This window comes from Bufo bufo, chromosome 7 (genome assembly GCF_905171765.1).
Source record: "Bufo bufo chromosome 7, aBufBuf1.1, whole genome shotgun sequence".
NCBI lineage: Eukaryota > Metazoa > Chordata > Amphibia > Anura > Bufonidae > Bufo > Bufo bufo.
This window is the reverse complement of record NC_053395.1, coordinates 209740670-209762476: the sequence shown is the minus strand read 5'-3', so window position 1 is coordinate 209762476 and position 21807 is coordinate 209740670. Positions and strand designations below refer to the sequence as shown.

General features: G+C 41.1%; 1 protein-coding gene across 1 annotated transcript in view; it reads left to right on the top strand.

The window, feature by feature from the left end:
• ARHGAP15 (Rho GTPase activating protein 15) overlaps window positions 1–21502 on the top strand; it is an 842137-nt gene extending 820635 nt beyond the window's left edge. Inside the window, exon 15 of the mRNA XM_040440262.1 lies at window positions 19778–21502. Within this exon, the coding sequence (XP_040296196.1) occupies window positions 19778–19949 (172 nt within the window). The 3' untranslated portion in view covers window positions 19950–21502. The remainder of the gene's footprint in view (window positions 1–19777) is intronic.
• Window positions 21503–21807: the final 305 nt, after the last annotated feature.

The window sequence follows — 21807 nt, the reverse complement described above, 5'->3', positions numbered from 1 at the left end:
CATCCCAGTTCTTGCATGGCCAGCATACTCACCGGACATGTCACCCATTGAGCACGTTTGGGATGCTCTGGATCGGTATATACGACAGCGTGTTCCAGTTCCTGCCAATATTCTGCAACTTCGCCCAGTTATTGAAGATGAGTGGACCAACATTCCACAGGCCACAACCAACAACCTGATGCACTGTGTGAGGCAAATGGTGGCCGCACCAGATACTGACTGGTTTTATGACCCCCTTCCCCACCCCCCGGTAAGGCAAAAAGGTGCACATTTCAGAGTGGCCCTTTATTGTGGGCAGTCTAAGGCACACCTGTGCAATATTCATGCTGTCTGATCAGCACCTTGATATGCCACACCTGTGAGGTGGGATGGATTATCTCGGCAAAGGAGAAGTGTTCACTAACACAGATTTAGACAGATTTGTGAACAATATTTGAGAGTAATGGGTCTTTTGTGTATGTAGAAAATGTTTCAGATCTTTGAGTTCAGCTCATGCAAAATGGGAGCAAAACGAAAGTGTTGCGTTTATATTTTTGTTCAGTGTATTATTACTTTTGTAAAATTTCTAGCTATAATTACTAAATACGTTTTGAGATGACCACCCACAATTGCAATGGTCTTCTATCTCATACAACAGCTTTGCTGTTTGTGGTGTTCTTTTTGCTTTTGATGTGTATTTTTAGGGTCCATGGCGTTGTCTTCATGATGTTTTTTTACAAGATGAAACAAAACTATGGGCTCCAGATGTTAACTGAATGTCTCTGAGAAATGCAGGACACACAAAAAGTTTATTGCTACTAGTGGTTTTGTTAATTAAAGGGGTATTTCCATCTCAAATATTGATGGAACATCGCTAGGATATACCATCAATGTCAGATCCACCCCTATCTCCAGAATGGCCCCCCTGAAATAAAGGGAGAGCAGCCAGCCTCCCTCATATGTGTCTATCTATCTCATATCTATCTATCTATCTTGAGTGTGATATCACAATACAAAAGCCACTGAAAAATATTAAATATCATATTAAAATTGTACAAAACAAAATGTAAATACAAAAATAAATAAAATTACTATGAATTATTATTATTATTATTACAATTATTAGGCCTCATGCTCCTGGACCACTCCATATGTCCCTCTTTTGGCCAATACCATAATCTGCCTCCAACTCCATACAGCAGAAAACAGACCCCAATAGAAAAAGAACATTGCGCCATCTTGCATTAGATGCCGCATTATGAAGCTGTTCACCCCTAGTGTCCGTCTTTTCATATTTCTTTCCACCCCCCACACTGTCTGCTGTACCCAAGGCAAAGGTCCAGCTTAAATTCCGAATACCCCAGCCAAGGCAGAGCAGCATGTTGTTGCCACCTCTGGCACCCAGCACCCAGGGCAAATGGCCTAGTAGCTTCCGAGCTATGCCCTGGCAGCAAGGGCGGACTGGGAACTTTAAGTGGCCCTGGAAAAACTACTAAAAGTGGCCCTGCTTTGTAGTCAAGTCCAAATTTATGGAAGGCAGGGCCAACACAAGTAGGCAAGGCCAGCAATACCATATTGTAGCACATTATATAATCCCAACATAGCCAAATACCATAGTCCATCACAAAATACTGCCCTATCAGCACAAAATACATCCCCCAAAACTTCCACTGGCCTCTGTGAGGAGGGTTCAGGCGGCCCACCGGGGAATTTCCCTGTAAGGTCTATGACCAATCCACCCATGCCAGGGCACCACAATGGGTCCAGGGAGTACAGGGCACCACAATGGGTCCAGGGAGTACAGGGCACCACAATGGGTCCAGAGAGTACAGGGCACCACAATGGGTCCAGTTTTAGGCCACTCTTGGCTTTACGGCCCAACAGATTTACTATAATTTATGCCAAAAACTAACATAAGGTATAGCTCAAATCTATAGCCAGTGTAGATTTTTCTCCAACCCAGACAGGCAATAAAAAAAACATATTAAGATGCCAGAGCCAATTTCGGCCTGCAGCAGCCTTGCGCGTGTGGATGAGCCCTTATGCTGTGAGTTGAGCTGAGGTTAAAGGGGTTGTCCGATGAGTAATGTAAAATATGAAAATCAGACATCATACAGTACATGAAAATATTTTTCTACCAAAGCTAGAACCAGCCGTGCACCTCACATGGATCCAGAGATCTCCCCATTTATTGCTCCAATCGCTCTGCTAGATTTATTTCAAGCTTGCTGCTCAGGGGGCGTGCCCTTTTTCAGGAGTCAAGTTTTTTTGTTGCAGCTGGTGGCAGTTGTAGGATGGATCTGAGCATGTGCGTCCACCTCAGTGAGTTGGACAGAGAATTTAGATAAAGGGCAATCAGCAGGTGGCGCTATACAGATGTAGAGTGTGAGCTGAAAAAAATTACAAAAAAAATTCTGAAGTATTCAGATCCAATTATAATAATAAAAAATAATAATAAATTCTAATATAATAATTAAAAAATTAAGTATTCAGATCCAGGGGCTGGTTTGAAAAATGTAAAATATTTCTCTTTGAGACAACCCCTTTAAGAAAATAGTCACTGGTGTAGAAAAAATCCAGAAAATCTGTAGAAACACTCGAAGCCGGCCAGAGGAGGACAGAGACTGTGGTGACATGAAAAGCATCTTCTGATACTTTGGGTATGGAGTGTAGACAGTCCGCCGGGTGACAAGTGGAAGCCACGTAAGTTCAGCTTCTACCTCTCCTGAAATCCTTCAAGAAAGCAATTCTGGAGGAAAAAAAAAGAAAAAAAAAAAGAATTACGGTTTCATTCCAGGCTGCGAGTGCCAGAGGCAGTTAGGAGGGTGACGGATATCTATCATGAAACGTCCAGTGCCCTGGCACTCCGTCAATTTATTTGCTGACCTTCAACGCAACAGACATAAACCTGACCCCGTAAGATGGAGCCTAAGGGGAAATGGCACCGAACACCGATTCCTATATCCTGTTGTTCTGCCGTCTAAATTACTGGCTAATTAATTACCACTGGCATCTTTGGCATTGCCTGTCAAATCGGATTAAGTGTATCTCTTCACTGTTAAAATCTAGTTTTTTTTCCCCAGTCCTCGTGCAGATCAATGCGGCTCCGAGAGCAGGTAGCTTTTAAATAAAGAAAACAAGGCTCACAATTGTCGCCGGTGATTTATAGACTTTCATTAGCTGCTCGCCACCTGCAACTTCTGGCCCCTGTCTGGAATCAATTAGTCAATTTAATATCATTTATTTTACAAATTTTTTCTTGTCTCGCGAATCGATGTTTGGACCATGAATCAGGCGACTATTGGACCAGAATATATTTGTAAAGTGTCAAAGGAGCCTTAAAAGGGGGAATATTTCCCTGAGAGAAGATATAGCCATGTAAATCAGCAGAACGCATCGCGATTCAAAGAGAAGCAATTATACTGTAGATAGGAGGGAGATGGATAGATAGATGATAGGATATAGATAGATAGATAGATAGATAGATAGATATGAATTAGATAGATAGATTATAGAGATAGATAGATGATAGATAGATAAATATGAAAAAGATAGATAGAATATAGAGATAGATATGAATTAGATAGATAGAAAGATAGGATGTAGAGATAGATATTAGATAGATAGATATGAGATAGATAGATAGATAGATACATTGAAGAAAAGATGGCAGCAGATAGACTGATAAATCAAGTATAGATAGAAGGTAGATAGATAATAGGTAAGTAGATAGATAGACATGACGGAGGCTGGCTGCTCTCCCTTTACTTCAAGGGGTCCATTCTGGAGATAGATGTGGTTCCCAGAGGCGGGGCCCCCACCTATCTGACATTGATGGTATATCCTAGCGATGTGCCATCCATGTCGGTGATGGAAATACCCCTTAAATTAACAAAACCACTAGTAGTAATAAACCTCTTGTGTGTCCTGTATTTCATATTTCCCAGAGACCTTCAGTTACCATCTGGAGCCGATAGTTTTGTTTCATGAAGACAACGCCATGGACCCCAAAAAAACACACCAAAAGCAAAAAGAACACCACAAACAGGGCAGCATTGCTCGCAGTGTCCTTCATATTACACACTATTGGCTTTCTGGATGCAATTTTCATTTGCAAAAAGCCCACCAGTTTTGATAAATGTCCCCCATTGAAGTCGCCCTCAGGCCTCACACTAAATGTAAATTGTTTAAGCTTGACAATTTCAGTGTAACCGTCCCGCCAACTAGTGTGTAGATGTCAGCAGAGATAAGGATCAGGATGGTTGGATTTCCACATGCCTAATCTTTTTGTTTTCAAGGGAGAAAAGCTGCTTCCATAGGTGTCTGTCAGCGGTTTACTACCGATTGAGCACACATGCATGCTCGGCGTTACTGATCACGCATGTTTATGGTAGGATCATGCAGTTTCACACAAGCATGTGCAGTCCAGGAACTATGATTCATGTAAAAGGTGCATTTCCTGGACCCGCAGCGGCTCAGCAGACACAAGCTCACTGCATCAGAATGAATATGGGTCTACTATTCTATAATTCACTGCATCATGCGAGCGTGGGCCAGAAGACTCATGGTCGGGCTGGAACTCACAGCATTATAGATTTTGAAGCCTAGAGTTCAGCTTCAGCTAAGTCACAGTTGATCCAGGAAAAGTGTCCATCACACAAATCTGCATTATGTCCTGCATTCCTCCGTTATTCCTCCTAGAAATGTATAACCACATCAACAACTGGGTGACAACACTGACATTCTTAGCCAGACATTGGTCACCACTGATTGGGCCGCGTCAAACTGTGTAGAAACATGTTCTGCTAGCAAGGTTAAGGGTAACACTTATATAAATCTATTTAATACATTTCCAAGAGGAATAACCAAAAGACAAGTTTCTGAAGAGAACCTCAAGAATTGCTATTACATGGGTAATACAAATATTTACAATATTATAAGTATCAGGAGAGGTGAAGACTCCCCTATATTGTGACTTTGTATCGAGGTCACAGTTGTCAGCGCTCGACAACTCTGGCTCCATCGTTCTTTCATCCGTTAGGGGACGGATCTGCCGCCCTTGCTGCATTAGTCCAGTTGGCTTCATCTATCACACTTTGTTTCATTCCTGTTTCGCGCACTTCTCATTTTGTCATGACAGAGCTCAGTTGTCTCTGTTTTGACTTTAACTATATCAGTCATTTTTTTGGACGCAGCCGCCGCGTCGTTTCTATCTGGCTGCGCTAGGACGGTTCACACACGGGCAGCTCCACAATATGACAATGTCTGTTCTTTCCAACCGGTGCTTAAATCAAAATGATACCAAGCAGTCGACTTTGAGTGATTAGTGGGGGTCATGCGCTGCTCCTCTCTGCTTCTCAGAATAATTTTATCTTATGCGGTGACATTTGACGTTGACATTGTACATGACCTTAATGTATGTTTTATTCCAAAGCGGGACTGACACATGAGTAACACGTATGTACAGTTTATTAGAGGCGGAGGAAGTGGCAGCGCTAGGGATCAATAGGGATGCAAACTTTCTGCCCTGAACAGACTGTTGGCTACGTTCAGACATGGCAGGTTTCTTGCAGAATGTGTATTCTGCATAGGCAAATTTACTGCAAATTACAGTACAATAGATGAAATTACCAGTGCATTATTATTATTATTATTATTATTATTATTAAGTGTTCTTGCATGGCAAGACCACTAACAGTTATTTCACATATATATTCTTATTATTATAGCCACATTTACCACCCTAACTCCTCCCACAGTTTTTACAGTACATAGACTGTAACGTTTGTGGAACGTTTCGTCGAATGGTTCACAAAATATCAGCGTTTTTGTGGCGATATTGATCCCATAGGAATGAATGGCGGAATGTTCAAAACTAGAGTGTGAGCTGAAAAATCAGGACATGATTTCTAAACTGCCACCACTCCCTCATTTTCAAGCCCACTTACACAAATCTTATATCTAAACGTTCAGCTATCCCTGCTGCCACTAAAAAGTCCACAGCTAAGCCATAGACCTGATAGTTTTCACAATATGCCCATTTGTTTGCAACTCACGCTGCCAATTGCCATTCATTGAAACTTCACTCTAGGGCAATTTCTAAACTGTGACTGTGCCTTCATTTTTAATATTTCAGAGAAATACTATGCATCAAAATGTAGGTCTGGGTCTTGTGATTCTTACAATATGAAGCTCTTCGCTGTAGGATTTATAATTTTTAAACTACAACCATTTGAAGATGGCAACCGCCAGTGAAGTGAGCAAGTTGGAGCAGTTTGTTTTTAACCGCTCTTCTCTGCCCTTGCTGCAGAGTGAGTTGCCATAGGAACCCAGGTGTGTGAGCAGCCAGCAGAGTGACAAAAGCTAGAGTGTGAGCTGAAAAATCAGGACATGATTTCTAAACTGCCACCACTCCCTCATTGTCAAGCCCACCTACACAAATCGGCTGCTAATGTTTTTATAAATGTATGTTTTAATGTAACTGTGAAGCACTTTGGGCAATAACATTGCAATTAAATGTGCTATATAAATAAAAGTTGAAATGCATTTTTCACTCTATCAAGCTTGCCATGTGCACTTTTTAAATTTGATCAATCAATTGGTTAGTGTAATGTTTACTATCTTTACTCACTCCAAACACAACACAAGAGGCGCACAATACAATATAAAAAAAATTGCAATAAGCATGAACAAAACTAGTTACAGGCAGGTGCAGAAGGAGAGAGGACCCTGCCCACAAGGGCTTACAATCTACAATGTATGGAGGAAGGACACAGTAGGTGAGGGTAAAGCTAGTCATGACGGTATAAAGGCAGCAGGGTCACTGGTTGTAGGCTTGTCTGAAGAGGTGGGCTTTCTTTTGAAGGATTCCACTGTAGGTGAGAGTCTGATATGTTGCGGTAGAGTTCCCGAGTATAGGGGATGCACAGATGAAATCTTGGAGGCAACTGTGGGAAGAGCAGATATGAGGAGAGGAGAGAAGGAGGTCTTGTGAGGATCGAAGATTGCCTGTAGGACGGTACCAGGAGATCAGGTCATGGTTAGGGCGGCCTTGTATGTCATGGTTAGGGTTTTATACTGGCAGAGAGATGACACAGAAGTTTAATGTGGGAAAAGGTGGATTAGTCAGGCAGCTCAGTTAAGTATAGATTGGAGGGGTGCAAGAGTGATAGATGGGAGGCTACAGAGGAAGATGTTACAGTAGTCCAGGCAGGAGATGATGAGGGCATCTACAAGTATTTTTGCAGACTCTGGGTTGACGAATTGGCAGATCCAAGAGATCTTTTTTATTTGGAGTCATTAGAGGATGGAAAAAGCTTGGATGTGTGGTTTGAAGGACAGGGCAGAATCAAAGATTAGATTTCCTTCCTTGCGGCTAGGCCAGTGAAGACTACTGTTCATCCGTGTCTGGGATGAACAGGAGTCTTCACCGGCCTAGCCGCAAGGAATGAAAGGGCAGAGGAAAGCCAAGAGGATCGGCAGGTAATCCAGTGGCAATAATAACCACTGAACAAAGACCAACGGTATACTTGGTAACTTACCTGCCGCAGCTGCTGGAAGGCACAACAGAAGATCACACCACAATGAACTGGAACCCATGCAGACGTACTGCAACCCGAACACCATACCGGACTCAGTACAAACCGACACACATAGGAACCAGCACTGCAGCAACCGCTCACTGACTTGTGGTTCCCCCTCTGGGAAACCCTGATACCCCCTTCCGGAGATAACACAGATATTCTAGGAAATGTCTAGCCACCATACTGGACAACAACACAAAACATACCAGACATGGAACACCAAACTAGACATAACATAACACCCATAACATAAACCACACAAAACAAGACAAGAGGTGAGGACGGGTAAAGGACAGAGGGAACATTGGGGAGACATCAAGGTAACATTGCCGAGACATAGGAATGACATTGATGAGACCTTAATGTTCCACAAGGTAGCCCTCAAGCACTGGGCAGATGGAATAAGCCAGACAAGAGCAAAGCTCCAGCACACACCAAGGCTGGAAGAAAACTGACTCCAGCCTGCCAGCCACAGGCAATATAAACACCAAGTGGCCACACCCAGCCAGGAAGGTAACCCCTCCAGCTCCAGACAGGGAAGGAACTAAGATATAAGGGGCAGTGCACACACATGCAGACATATCGACACGTTGCCCCTGGCAACAGCATGCACGGCTAACGTGTCACGGCGTACAGAAACAAAACCGTGACAGGGTGGTGGGGACCTGTGCCGTGATCCTTTCTTCCAGGATTATGGAGATAGGGGACAAACAAGAAGCACATCCTTCTGACCCAGGTGGTTTTAGGGGATGGGGGATTTTTCCTTCACCAAAAGGAGTCCTCATTTTAATCTTTGCTATGAGGTACCTTCGTCAACATGTACGCCACTGCTTTGGGGGCCAGCGGACTGTGGAAAAAGGTATTTTCAAGACCACTGGATGCTGAATTGAAGGAATTTCACAGTATTATGATGATGACATAAGTCCTTGGGGTGTAAAGTAAGCAGAATAAGTCAATTTTCTCAGCCATTAAATAACAGATGAATAGAAATTGGCGAGCGCTGAGAGTTACATAACAAAAACAATTCTGATTGGAAACATGGTATAAACCACAGCTCCGGCTCTGCTACCTCCTCTGTGCACAATAGATGTGACTCTTCTGTTATTGTTGTCATCTTCTCTCGAAAAGACGTTTTGACCGGCATCTTCCAAAATATAAATCTCTGCAACGAGCAACGTGTCACTTATTAGATGTTAACGGCTACGTGTGATACATTCTTTAATACTTGCTGACCTAGAAGTCGAGGGACAAATGGTCAGACTGTTGCCATTTTGATACAATTAGTTTTTATGTTTTTTTCAAAAACATCTGCACTAGAATAGATTTGTCTCATTAATCAGAGGTCTTCTTCTCAGGGGCTTCTCCTATAGGTGAAGAAGCACCCACCTACAGCTCTCAACTTGGGCCTAAAAAACAACTTGGGCCTAAAAACCTTCTGCTACATAACAAGACACCTGTATTGTACATGGCGCATGGTAGTGGGGGATTTTTTGCATTGGATGAAAATAAGCTTTAACTAGAATTTAATTCTAGAACTGTGCCTGAGTAGCATGCAATCAAGAAAGGCAGTCATGGGGTCCTCAGGATAGGTCATCAATGTCGCCAATCCGCTGTATGAGGAGACGGTGCGCGCAGTGCGCACGTGCCGTCTCCCATCTCTCTTCTTGCTCTGCTGCTGCTTTGCCTTAGACAGCAGTGGTGAGCAGGAAGAGAGATGGGAGACGGCATGTGCACACATCGGGTTCAGCTGCTGGACGGACATGTAGCAGCACATGCACAGTCTCTGCTTCCAAAGCCAAATGAGCGCTTCTATGTGTGTGCCGCAACACACACGCAGTTGCTGAAGCGACATCAGAATTTCTGAGCAGGGGCCCAGGCAGAAGATTGACAGGGCAATTTAGATGTGTGGCCCTGTCAATCAAACGGCAGGTGGGCGACTCTTCACCTGTGGGGACCATCCTTCACAGGTGAAGAACTCTAGCTAATGAGATGAATAGATCTGCTCACCTCTAAGGTTAGTTGCACACTAGCACTGCTCATTGATTGTAATGGGGCCTGGCAGGGTCCGGGCTGTTTCAAGCATTAATACTGGGATTTGGCCAAACAAAGATGGCTTGTTTTGGCGGTGCTCCAGCCCTTTCTGACTTTGCCAGACACTATGAACCCCGTCAGGCTGTTTCTCTGCCAGAACAGCTTGCTGGAAGATTTTAATGCTTGTGTACAACTGGCCTGCTCTGCACCTTGATGCAAACTATCTGATGGTCTGACAAATAGATTCTTTTTACACTGTTGTGCCCGTCCATGGCGTCCATCGGTAGGGTTTCCTGACCGAAATCTTGGGTACAAACATTTAACAGATGCCATTCATGATACTGGTGTCTTCAAGATTGTATGAAGTGCCACTAATGTTTGTCAAAAGCCATCACTTCCTTAACACACAGTTCCATATATGAATACCAGGGTGATCACACGGGGCATAGTAGTTGTGCTGCATTGCTGTGATCAGAGAAACCCTACATTCCCACCATTTAACTCCTTGACTGTCATGCTCAACACTGCCTGTATCATAATCTGAGACAGGAGTTACTCTGATCACAGCACCATAATCTGAGACAGCAATCACTCTGATCGCAGCACCATAATCTGAGACAGCAATCACTCTGATCGCAGCACCATAATCTGAGACAGCAATCACTCTGATCACAGCACCAAACATATATATAGAAAGTTCTTGAAAGTTCTTTCTAGATTGCATGCTGCTCAGGCACAGTTAGGTCTAGAATCTAATTCTAGTTAAAGCTCATTTCCATCCAATGCAAAAAGTCACCCACTACCATGTGCCATGTACAATACAGGAGTCTTGTTATGTGGCAGAGGAGCTTTAGGCCCAAACAGGACTGCTACCTCTGTACCTACTTTATAGCAACAGCCTGATAATGTCCACATGACAGCCCACATCCAACCAGGGAATCAGCATTGAAAACTCCTCTCTGGGTTTTTCATTCACAAGATATACAGTATATAATATATAAAAGGAAAAAAGATATACAGTATATAATATATAACAGGACACAAGGTATACAGTACATAATATGAGAGGACACAAGATATACAGTGTACATAAGATATAGACTATACAATATATAATAAAGCACACAAGATATACACTATATAATATATAAAATAAATTACACAAGATATACAATACATAATAGAGGACACAAGATATACACTATACAATATATAAAATTGCACAAGATATACAGTATATATTATAATAGAGTCCACAAGATATACAGTACAATATATATGAGAGGACACAAGATATACAGTACAGTATATAATGAGAGGACACGAGATATAAAGTATATAATAGAGGTCACACAATATACAGTATATAATAGGACATAAAATATACAGTAGATAATATATTATAGAGTATACAAGATACACGGTATATAATAGAGGGCACACAATATACAGTATATAATAGAGGACATAAGATATACAGTATATAATATATAATGCAAGACACGGGAAAAATAACATAAATGAATATCAATATCTGTGTAGTCCATGTCTTCTATTTGGTGGAATCACCCGCTATCCTGAATCTACTCCACACTGTGTGGATAACAATTTCTAGATCTATATTACATCATGTCTCGTTTGATGTGTAATATAATCTTGACTTAAAAGATTATTATTTATGACCTATTTTTTGGGAGTGGAATTATTTATGACTCTCTTTCTTATTAAATTTCATTTCTAATTAAGTGAAAGTAATCTCATTACTAAGAAACGTACCATATGTATATATGATTCTACAAATAATTTCATTAATGGGATTCTGCCCGGATGTGTGCACAGTTCCTTATGCCCATAAAACCTGCCTTAAAGAGTCATTTCAATCAAAAACTGCTACCTGGACTGATCCATTTTCTTGCCCAAAGGGAAAGAAAAATGTGCCAAAATGTGCCAAGTCAGACAACATTTTTAAAGGGTTTACTTTTTAAGGTCCCTTAACAATAAACTTGTCACTAAGTTTCCGCATTGCTAGGACTCCCAGCAAGCAGCTGCCGTTAGTAGGGAAATCATACAATAAAGGGGCAGTTCACACAGCAGCCACGGCTTTAAGACATTACTCTGTGAATCTCAGCATTCACGTGGCCACTGGTGAAGTTTCAGTGAGAATTAGACAACACTTTTATTGTAAATTAGTCTGGCTAGTAACTGAATGTGCCTAATATTTGACAACCATTTTTGTAAACCAGATATAAGTCCAGAGGGTTGTCACCTCTCTTCCCCTGCTCTTCTTGAGAAACGAGTGCATTATTTAACAAGTGGGTACAATGAGCACAGAAGATAGATATGACATCTGTGCTCCTAACGGAGTTCCATCTAATATGTACAACGATGAAGGAAGGAATAGATACACGCGAGGTACTGTTCAATTAAAGAGAGAAAAACCCACAATAATCACTGAAATAACTTGAAACTGATAAAAGTAATAAATAAAAATTTACTGAAAATCAACTAATGAAAATCAGATATTGCTTTTGAAACAAACTAATGAAGCTGGACTGGACAAAAATGATGGTCCCCCTAGAAAAGATTGAAAATAATTTGACCACGGGGACATGTTAAACTAAAGTGTGTCCTGTAATTAGCATCACAGGTGTCTTCAAACTTGTAATTAATCAGTCTGCCTATTTAGAGGGTGAAAAAGAGTCATTGTGCTGTTTAGTATGATGGTGTGTACTACACTGAACATGGACCAACAAAAGCTAAGGGGAGAGTTGTCTCAGGAGATCAGAAAGAAAATTATGGACAAACCTGTTAATGTTAAAGGCTAGAAGACCATCTCCAAATGGCTTAATGTTCCTGTTACTACAGTTGCATGAATTATTCAGAAGCTTAAAGGCTATGTACACCTTTGGGGGCAGTTGTTTTATTATTGCATTCTACTCATTTTGAGCTAAAAATAATTTTTTAATTGGCCTTTATTAAAAAAAAAATATGGAGCCTTTTTTCTGTACAGGGCTGAGATGCTCTACTAGCTGCCTATGAATTCTTTCTCTCTTCCATCAGCCAGCTTACCTGTTGGACTCCTTATCTCTGCTCTCTGACATTATAAACACTCATTATAGCTCAATCCTTATCTTACTGATAATAATGTGGCTTAAATAGTGGTGTAGCAAACTTAACACTCAAATTTCTTAACTCATCATAATATCTAAAAAAAAAAGCCACTGAAAAGCAATTCAAGGTGTCGGTGTAACACAACTAGTTTAGTTAACACGTCTAGTTAAAGCATGTGTGTTAACTCTACTACACCTGTAAGTGTTTATGACATCTTAGTAATTTAGAGATAAGGGTTATTAAAAGACCGACATAAAGTGAAAGTACCAGTCATACTGCAAGAAAAAACAGTTAACCCTTTGTGAGAGAAGGCTCAATATTTTTTATAAAGACCAATTCAAAAAATTATTTTTAGCCCAAAATGAGTAAAAAGCAATCACTTCAATGCAATATACACCTCTGAAGGTGTACATAACCTTTAAGGACTATAGGACTGTAGCCAACCTCCCTGGACGTGGCAACAAGAGGAAAATTGATGACAAATTAAGGAGACTGGTAATATGAATGGTAATCAAAGAGCCAGTCTTAGCCAAAGTGAACTTAATGGAAGACGACCGAGGAGGAAACCACAGTTAAAAGCAAATCATAAAAAAGCGTGACTGGAATTTGCCAAATACATATTGACAAGTCACAAAGCTTCTGGGAGAATGTCCTTTGGGCAGATGAGACAAAACTGGAGCTTTTTTGGTAAGTCACGTCAGCTCTGTGTTCACAGAAGTAAAAATGAAGCATACAAAGCAAAGAACACCTACTGTGAAACATGGAGGAGGCTCGGTTATATTTTGGGGTTGCTTTGCTACATTTGGCATAGGGTGTTTTGAATCTGTGCAGGGTACAATGAAATCAAGACTATCAAGGCATTCTGGAGTGATATATGCTGCCAAGTGTCAGAAAGCTTGGTCTCAGTCACAGCTCATGGATTCTCCAACAAGATAATGACTCAAAACACACAGCTTATAAACATCCAAGAATGGCTAATAGCAAAGCAGTCTGGAGAAGGCAGCCTTCAAACCTGAGACAGCTGGAGCAGTCTGCTCACGAGGAGTGGCCAAAATACCTGTGGACAGGTGCAGAAGTCTCACTGAGGGTTAGGCTAGGACTACATGGTGACAACTACGTTCACGCGACATTCATGTCTCACCAAATATTGTGCAACATTTATTGTAATGATAGTCTATGGTGTCGCACTGCGATATGCTGCGACTGTCGTGTTGCAGTCGCCGCATATCACAGTTTGCCACCATGGACTATCATTACAATAAATATCATGCGACATTAGTGTGACAAATAGTCGCGTGACACATGTCGCCATGTACCCTAGCCTTACAGAAATCGCTTGATTGCAGTGATTGCCTCAAAAGGTTGCACAAGGTTTTCATAGACTCAGGATAGGTCATCAGTATCTGATCAGTGGGGGTCCAATACCCAGGACCCCTGACAATCAGCTGTTTGAGAAGGCAGCGGTACTCACGGTAGCACTGCAGCCTTCTTTCAGCTTTTCCTAGGCAGTGTGATGTCACATTCATCAGTGACATGGAGCAGCAAAGAAGTGAATGGGGCTGAGCTGAGATACCAAGCACAGCCGCTATATAATGTACAGCGAGGTGCTTGGTGAGCACTGATGACTGGGGATAGGTCATCAGTATTAAATTCACTTTTAAGGCTGCGTTCACACGGGCGAGATTTCCGCGCGGGTGCAATGCGGTAGGTGAACGCATTGCACCCGCACTGAATCTGGACCCATTCATTTCAATGGGGCTGTTCAGATGAGCGATGATTTTCACGCATCACTTATGCGTTGCGTGAAAATCGCAGCATGCTCTATATTCTGCGTTTTTCACGCAACGCAGGCCCCATAGAAGTGAATGGGGTTGCGTGAAAATCGCATGCATCCGCAAGCAAGTGCGGATGCGGTGCGATTTTCACGCACGGTTGCTAGGTGACTGTCTATACACTGTATTATTTTCCCTTATAACATGGTTATAAGGGAAAATAATAGCATTCTGATGACAGAATGCATAGTAGGTGATCAGTTGAGGGTTAAAAAAAATAAAAAAATTAACTCACCTTCTCCGTTTGTTCGCGTAGTTCTCCCGGTCTTCAGTTCTTTAAAAAGATGAACTATGGGCTAAAGGACCTTTGGTGACGTCAGATCACATGCTCCAATCACAGGGTCCATCACCACGGTGATGGACCATGTGATTGGAGCATGTGATCTGACGTCATCAAAGGTCCTTTAGCCCATAGTTCATCTTTTTAAAGAACTGAAGACCGGGAGAACTACGCGAACAAACGGAGAAGGTGAGTTAATTTTTTTATTTTTTTTAACCCTCAACTGATCACCTACTATGCATTCTGTCATCAGAATGCTATTATTTTCCCTTATAACCATGTTATAAGGGAAAATAATTACATCTACACAACACCGAACCCAAACCTGAACTTCTGTGAAGAAGTTCGGGTCTGGGTACCACAGTCTGTTTTTTATCACGCGCGTGCAAAACACATTGCACCCGCGCGATAAAAACTGAACATCGGAACGCAATCGCAGTCAAAACTGACTGCAATTGCATTCCTACTCGCGCGGGTTTGCCGCAACACATCGGGACGCATCCGGAACTAATCCGGACACGCTCGTGTGAACCCAGCCTAAGGGTACCATTTTTGTCCAGGCCATCTATCTATCTATCTATCAACCTCCTCTATCTATCTACAGTTAGGTCCATATATATTTGGACAGAGACAACATTTTTCAAATCTTTGTTCTGTACATTACCACAATGGATTTTGAACAAAACAATTCAGATGCAGTTGAAGTTCAGACTTTCAGCTTTAATTCAGTGGGTTGAACAAAATGATTGCATAAAAATGTGAGGAACTAAAACATTCAATCCCTTCATTTCAGGGGCTCAAAAGTAATTGGACACAATAAATAATTGTTGATAAAATGTTAATTTCTAATACTTGGTTGAAAACCCTTTGTTGGCAATGACTGCCTGAAGTCTTGAACTCATGGACATCACCAGACGTTGTGTTTCCTCCTCTTTAATGCTCGACCAGACCTTTACTGCAGCGGTTTTCAGTTGCTGTTTGTTTGTGGCCTTTCTGTCTGAAGTTTATTCTTTAACAAGTGAAATGCTCTATTGGGTTCAGATCCGGTGACTGACTCGGCCATTCAAGAATATTCCACTTCTTTGCTTTAATAAACTCCTGGGTTGCTTTGGCTTTATGTTTTGGGTCATTGTCCATCTGTATTATGAAACGCCGACCAATCCGTTTGGCTGCATTTGAGTGCACATTATGTCTCTGAAAACCCCAGAATTCATCCGGCTGCTTCTGTCCTGTGTCACATCCTCAATAAACAATAGGGACCCGGTGCCACTGGCAGCCATGCATGCCCAAGCATCGCACTGCCTTCGCCGTGTTCTACAGATGATGTGGTATGCTTTGGATCATGAGCTGTACCGTGCCTTCGCCATACTTTTTTCTTTCCATCATTCTGCTAGAGGTTGATCTTGGTTTCATCTGTCCAAAGAATGTTCTTCCAGAAGTGTGCTCGTTTTTTAAGATGTTTTTTTTTTTAGCAAAGTCCAATCTATTCTTGAGGCTTATGAGTGGCTGCACCGTGCAGTGAACCCTCTGTATTTACTTTCATGCCGTCTTCTCTTTGGTAGATTTGGATATTGATGCGCCTATATCCTGGAGAGTGTTGTTCACTTGGTTGGCTGTTGTGAAGGGGTTTCTCTTCACCATGGTAATTATTCTGCCATCATCCACCACTGTTGTCTTCCGTAGGCATCCAGGTCTTTTTGCATTGTTGAGGTCACCAGTGCTTTCTTTCTTTCTCAGGATGTACCAAACTGTAGCTTTTGCCACTCTTAATAGTGTAGCAATTTCTCCGATGGTTTTTTTCTGTTTTCGAAGATGAAGGATGGCTTGTTTCACCTGCACGGAGAGCTCCTTTGACCGCATGTTTACTTCTCAGCAAAATCTTCAAAATGCAAGCACCACACCTCAAATCAACTCCAGGCCTTTTATGTGCTTAATTGAGAATGAAATAATGAAGGAATTGCCCACGCCTGCCCATGAAACAGCATGTGAGTCAATTGTCCAATTACTTTTGGTCCCTTTAAAAACAGGGTGCCAAATTTAAAGGAGCTGAAACTCCTAAACCCTTCATCCAATTTTAATGTGGATACCCTCAAATGCAAGCTAAAATGTCCATTATATAACTATAACTTGAATATGTTTTAGTAAACAGGTAATAAAAACAAAATTTGTGTCAGTGTCCAAATATATATGGTTCTAACTGTATCTGTCTGTCTGTCTTTATATCTATCTATCTACACAGGGTTCCAAATTTTTATGCAAATTGGATTTAAGATGTAATTTTTTGTTTTTTAATAAAACTCGCGGTTGGTATTGTGTGCCAGGGCTCTTTGGATCACTGAAATCGATCTCAAACACCTGTGATAATTAGTTTGGCCGGTGAGCCCAATTAAAGGAAAACCACTTAAGAAGGACATTCCACATTATTAAGCAGGCCACAGCTTTCAAGCAATGTGGGAAAGAAAAAGGATCTCTCTGCTCCCAAAAAGCGCCAAATAGTGCAATGCCTTGGACAAGGTATGAAAACATTAGATAGTTGACTAGAACTTAAGCGTGATCATCTTATTGTGAAGAGAATTGTGGCTGATCCAGAGCAAAGACGGGTTAGTGCAGATGAAGGCAGAACTAGGAAGGTTTCTGCCAGACAAATTAATCGGCTTAAGAGAGCAGCTACTAAAATGCCATTACAACAAAGCAACTTGTGAACCTCAAGGTGTAGGATCCTCCAGAGAACTGAAGTTGTAAATAACCCTACTATTCGGCCACCCATTAACCAGCGCTCACAAGCAGGAAGGGTTGCTCTGGGCCCAGACATACATGAAGACTAATTTTCAACCCGTCTTGTATGCTGATAAGTGCTGTGCAACCCTGGATGGTCCAGATGGATGGAGTAGTGTATGGTTGGTGGATGGCCACCATGTCTCAACATGGCTGTGACATCAGCAAGGAGGTGGTGGAGTCATGTTTTGGGCCAGAATCATAGGTAGAGAGCTGGTAGGCCCCTTTAGGGTCCCTGAGGTGTGAAAATGACCTCAGCAAAGTATATAGAGTTTCTGACTGACCACTTTCTTCCATGGTACAAAAAGAACCATGCCTTCCGCAGCAAATTCATCTTCATGCTGACAATGTACCATCTCATGGTGCAAAGAAGACCTGAGTCATTGGCTGCCATGGGCATAAAAGGAGAGAAACTCATGGTCACCATCCTCCCCTGACCTCAACCCTATTGAGGACCTTTGGCGTAAGACAAAGGTCTATGAAGGTGGGAGGCAGTTTACATCAAAACAGCAGCTCTGGTAGGCTATACTGACATCATTCAAAGAAATTCAAGCAAAAACTCTACAAAACAAGTTCAATGGATGCAAGAATTGTGACGGTGATAATAAAGAAGGAGTCCTATCTTAACATGTAACTTGGCCTGTTAATATGTGTTTGATTGAAATAGCTTTTGATTTCAGTAAATGTGATTTCTTAAAGGGGTTGTACGGGTTCCTGTTTTATAGGCTAGGGCAGCTCTAAAGCCCGCCTATTAGTTACGGTGACATCACAGGGAACACTGCTAGGTCGAAGCCTCTGCCTAGCAGAGACCCGGCACGTCACCGGATCTGCTGAAAAAGCCCTTGCCCTGCACGATTCAGGGCAAGGGAGAGCATTGGAGCATGAAATGCTCCTGTGCTTATATCAGAGGGCCTGTCTGGGGGAAGAAGGGGATAAACCCCTTTAATGCTGCAAATTCAACAAATGACAATTTTCAGTTTAACCTATAAAATGTTTGGAAACTCTGTTGTGCATAATAATTTGGAACACTGCATTTTGAGTTTAGTGATAGGAGATAGATAGATAGATAGATAGATAGATAGATAGATAGATAATAGATAGATAGATAGATAGATAGGAGATAGATCGATAGATAATGGATAGATAGATAGATAGATAGATAGATAATAGATAGATAGATAGGAGATAGATATGAGATAGATAGATATTAATGATGAGCGAAGTATTCATAAATTCGATTTGACTGATTTGCCAAATGTTACAAAAAAATCAGCTTCATGATCGAATTACTTCGTGACAAAGCTCATTTCTTTGTAAGTAGTGGGTGCAATGACATTGTACCCCTCAGATGCCGCGTTCATACAAGATTGCGGCATCTAGTATTAATTAATAAGAGTGTAAAAAAAAAAAAAAAAAAAAAAAAACATACCTGATCTATTTGCTTTCGACGGGCCGACTGCTGCCATCTTGCTTGAAGATCTGGCACAAAATCTCACGCGGCCCAATATGACATCATGCCGGCCGGCGTGGTGACATCATACATCACCCCTCACGGGATTTCGTCCGAGATCTTCAAGCAAGATGGCGGCAGGCAAATGGATCAGGTAAGTATTATTTTTTTATTTGTTTTTTTACACTATTTCTGTTTAAATCGATTCTCTACCGATATCACTAATAGATCAGCCGCTCAGCTTTAGAATTCATTTTATCTGTTTTATTTAAAGAAATTTCATCCCTCTCCCGCATAATAAAAACATCGGCTTTGACTAAAATTAACTATGCAGCCAGTAATGTGTCCTAGAAAGGAATAATTATTAGCTACTTTTATATCCCATGAAACAATGTTTTATTTCAGGAAAGTAATAAGAATCCTCTGATTGTGGTTATTTTGATTGAGTCGTTGGAGAAAATACCGAAAGCAAGTGATTTCATCTTTTTTTATTTCAAACGGCAAAATGATTAGAAATTAGATTTTCACGGCCAACATATCTAAGTGGCCTGTATTTAATTCTCCGCTTCAGAGAGATGTAAGACTACAATGCGCTTAGGAAACAGTGGTGCTAATTGCTGCTTCTTTAGGTAACAACTTTTTGTTCCCAAAGGGGCCTAAATTTGTCAACTTGGAGAATTAACCCCCGATGAAGTGGAGGAATGGAAACTAATACGTCCTATTGTTGTTTTCACAGGATTGTCGTCAATGCCTCTGTGAACCTCATGTCAACACAGAGCTTGGGGATTGTCTTTGGACCGACCCTTCTGAGACCCAAGAATGATTCAGGGAACATGGTCGTCTGCATGGTTTATCACAATCAAATTGTAGAGATGATGTTATTAGAATTTGATGCCATCTTCTGTTAATTAGAACTGAATTGAGCACAAGCACATTAGTCAATACTTAGCACAAAAAAGATCCAGTGCATGGCAAGTCAACCTCAAAGTCCCAATACAAGATCTGAGATAGAACCCAATCATTCATAGTAGTTCTCATATGGGACCAAGGGACCTTTTGGTTCCCCTGTCGGCTCCAGGACTTGGGTGCATATGATACCTTTGAAGTCACTATAGTTATGCTATGTTATAGTTACACCGCAAACCAAATTTAGAGATGGGAGCCTCAGTCTATGATCTCTCCACCCTGGAGGGCCGCTGGTACATTTAAAGGGGGTTTCGAGGAGAATAATTAAAACAAAATGGAGCAGAATGGAATAAAAATAACAAATAATCATTACTCACCTGACTGATCCCCTGTGTTCTGCACTTCCTGCTCCCACTCAGCCTATCAATGGCCACAGTGGGGACCTGCCCCAACCAATGATTGGCCAACATGGTAATCCAAGCCTTTTCCTGTGTGTCAAGCTTGGAACAAGGAACTTGAGATCTTTATGGATTACAGTAGCAAAGTGTGGACCAGTGAAGTAGTATTTGTTAATTTTAACCTATTTTGCCTAATGTTTTGAAACCCTTTAAACGTTCATGGTGCCCCATCTGAATTGGTGTGGTGCAAAGCTTCATTTTCACAGCAACATTTTAGTGGAGATGGTCAATTATCCCTGGGCTCTTCCTTGGTTATAGGACCTGATCACAGGGGTTTGAGCAGTATGACTTTACTCTCTTTGTCAACTGCTTTATCCTTGGGCTTGAGTATAGACTAGCCGGTTTGTAGTATGGAAAATCATGATATTTTTTCTTTCATTTTTCTTATTTTTTTGGCCATAGAAATATATTGTTGCCTTAGGTCCTAAGATTCCTTATACCCCAAAGCTCCCTACGTACATTTGTTTGAATTAAATTAAATGGAGGCCCCTAAACTGTGAATGTCTTAGACATTTGCATTATTATTATTATTATTATTAAAATTGTTTACTTACCGTCAATAAAGCAAAAAGATGATACATTCCTCCCATAGAGTCAAACAATAAAAATGTTTTGCTTGCTGCCACCACCAGGGGGAGCTTAGGAGCTTACTGCATACTATGTTATTCATTTTAATGTATCAACACTATGCATTGCCCCTAATAGTTGTTTCTGGCACCCAGAAATATGTCATTAAACTCAATCTATACCAGGGATTTGGATCTGAATCAGAAAAACTGAGTTTTGACCTCCATAGAAATACATTTAAAAAAAAATCATCAGCACAGAATTTTCAATCTATTTAGATTACAAAAATATCTAATGCACAATAGTAGACATTCATTGTAAGACTTGACCATGTTTTAGGCGGGTGCACAACTTTTTTGTTTCTGTATATACAGTAGGAATTTTATAGGCTCTGATTTGTACTTTGTTTTATACTATACATGAGAAGCTTTTTTATGGAATTGTGAATGTCTGCATGTACAGTATGACATGAATGTAATGAAGATACCCGAGCACAGAAATGAATCAATGTATGAAACGTCTTTGGGTATTCCATGGCTTTGTTTTCTATGAACTTTCATATGTACATCATGTGTTCCATATTGTACGGGAACATCTTGCACCCTTATAATGATACGCAGTTATTGCTTTTGTTTTGTATCAGTTATCAATAAACAATGTTTTGAATATACTGAAACTTTTAGGAAGTCCAAAAAGCCAAAAATTCCCTATTTTTAATAAATAATAATTGGGGGGGGATAGGATTTGTATAAAATATTGGATGGTAAGAATGTAACTGGCTGGAGAGTTTTGATAAAGAATATCAATGCAGCCTCCTTCTTAAAAGGGTTGTGTC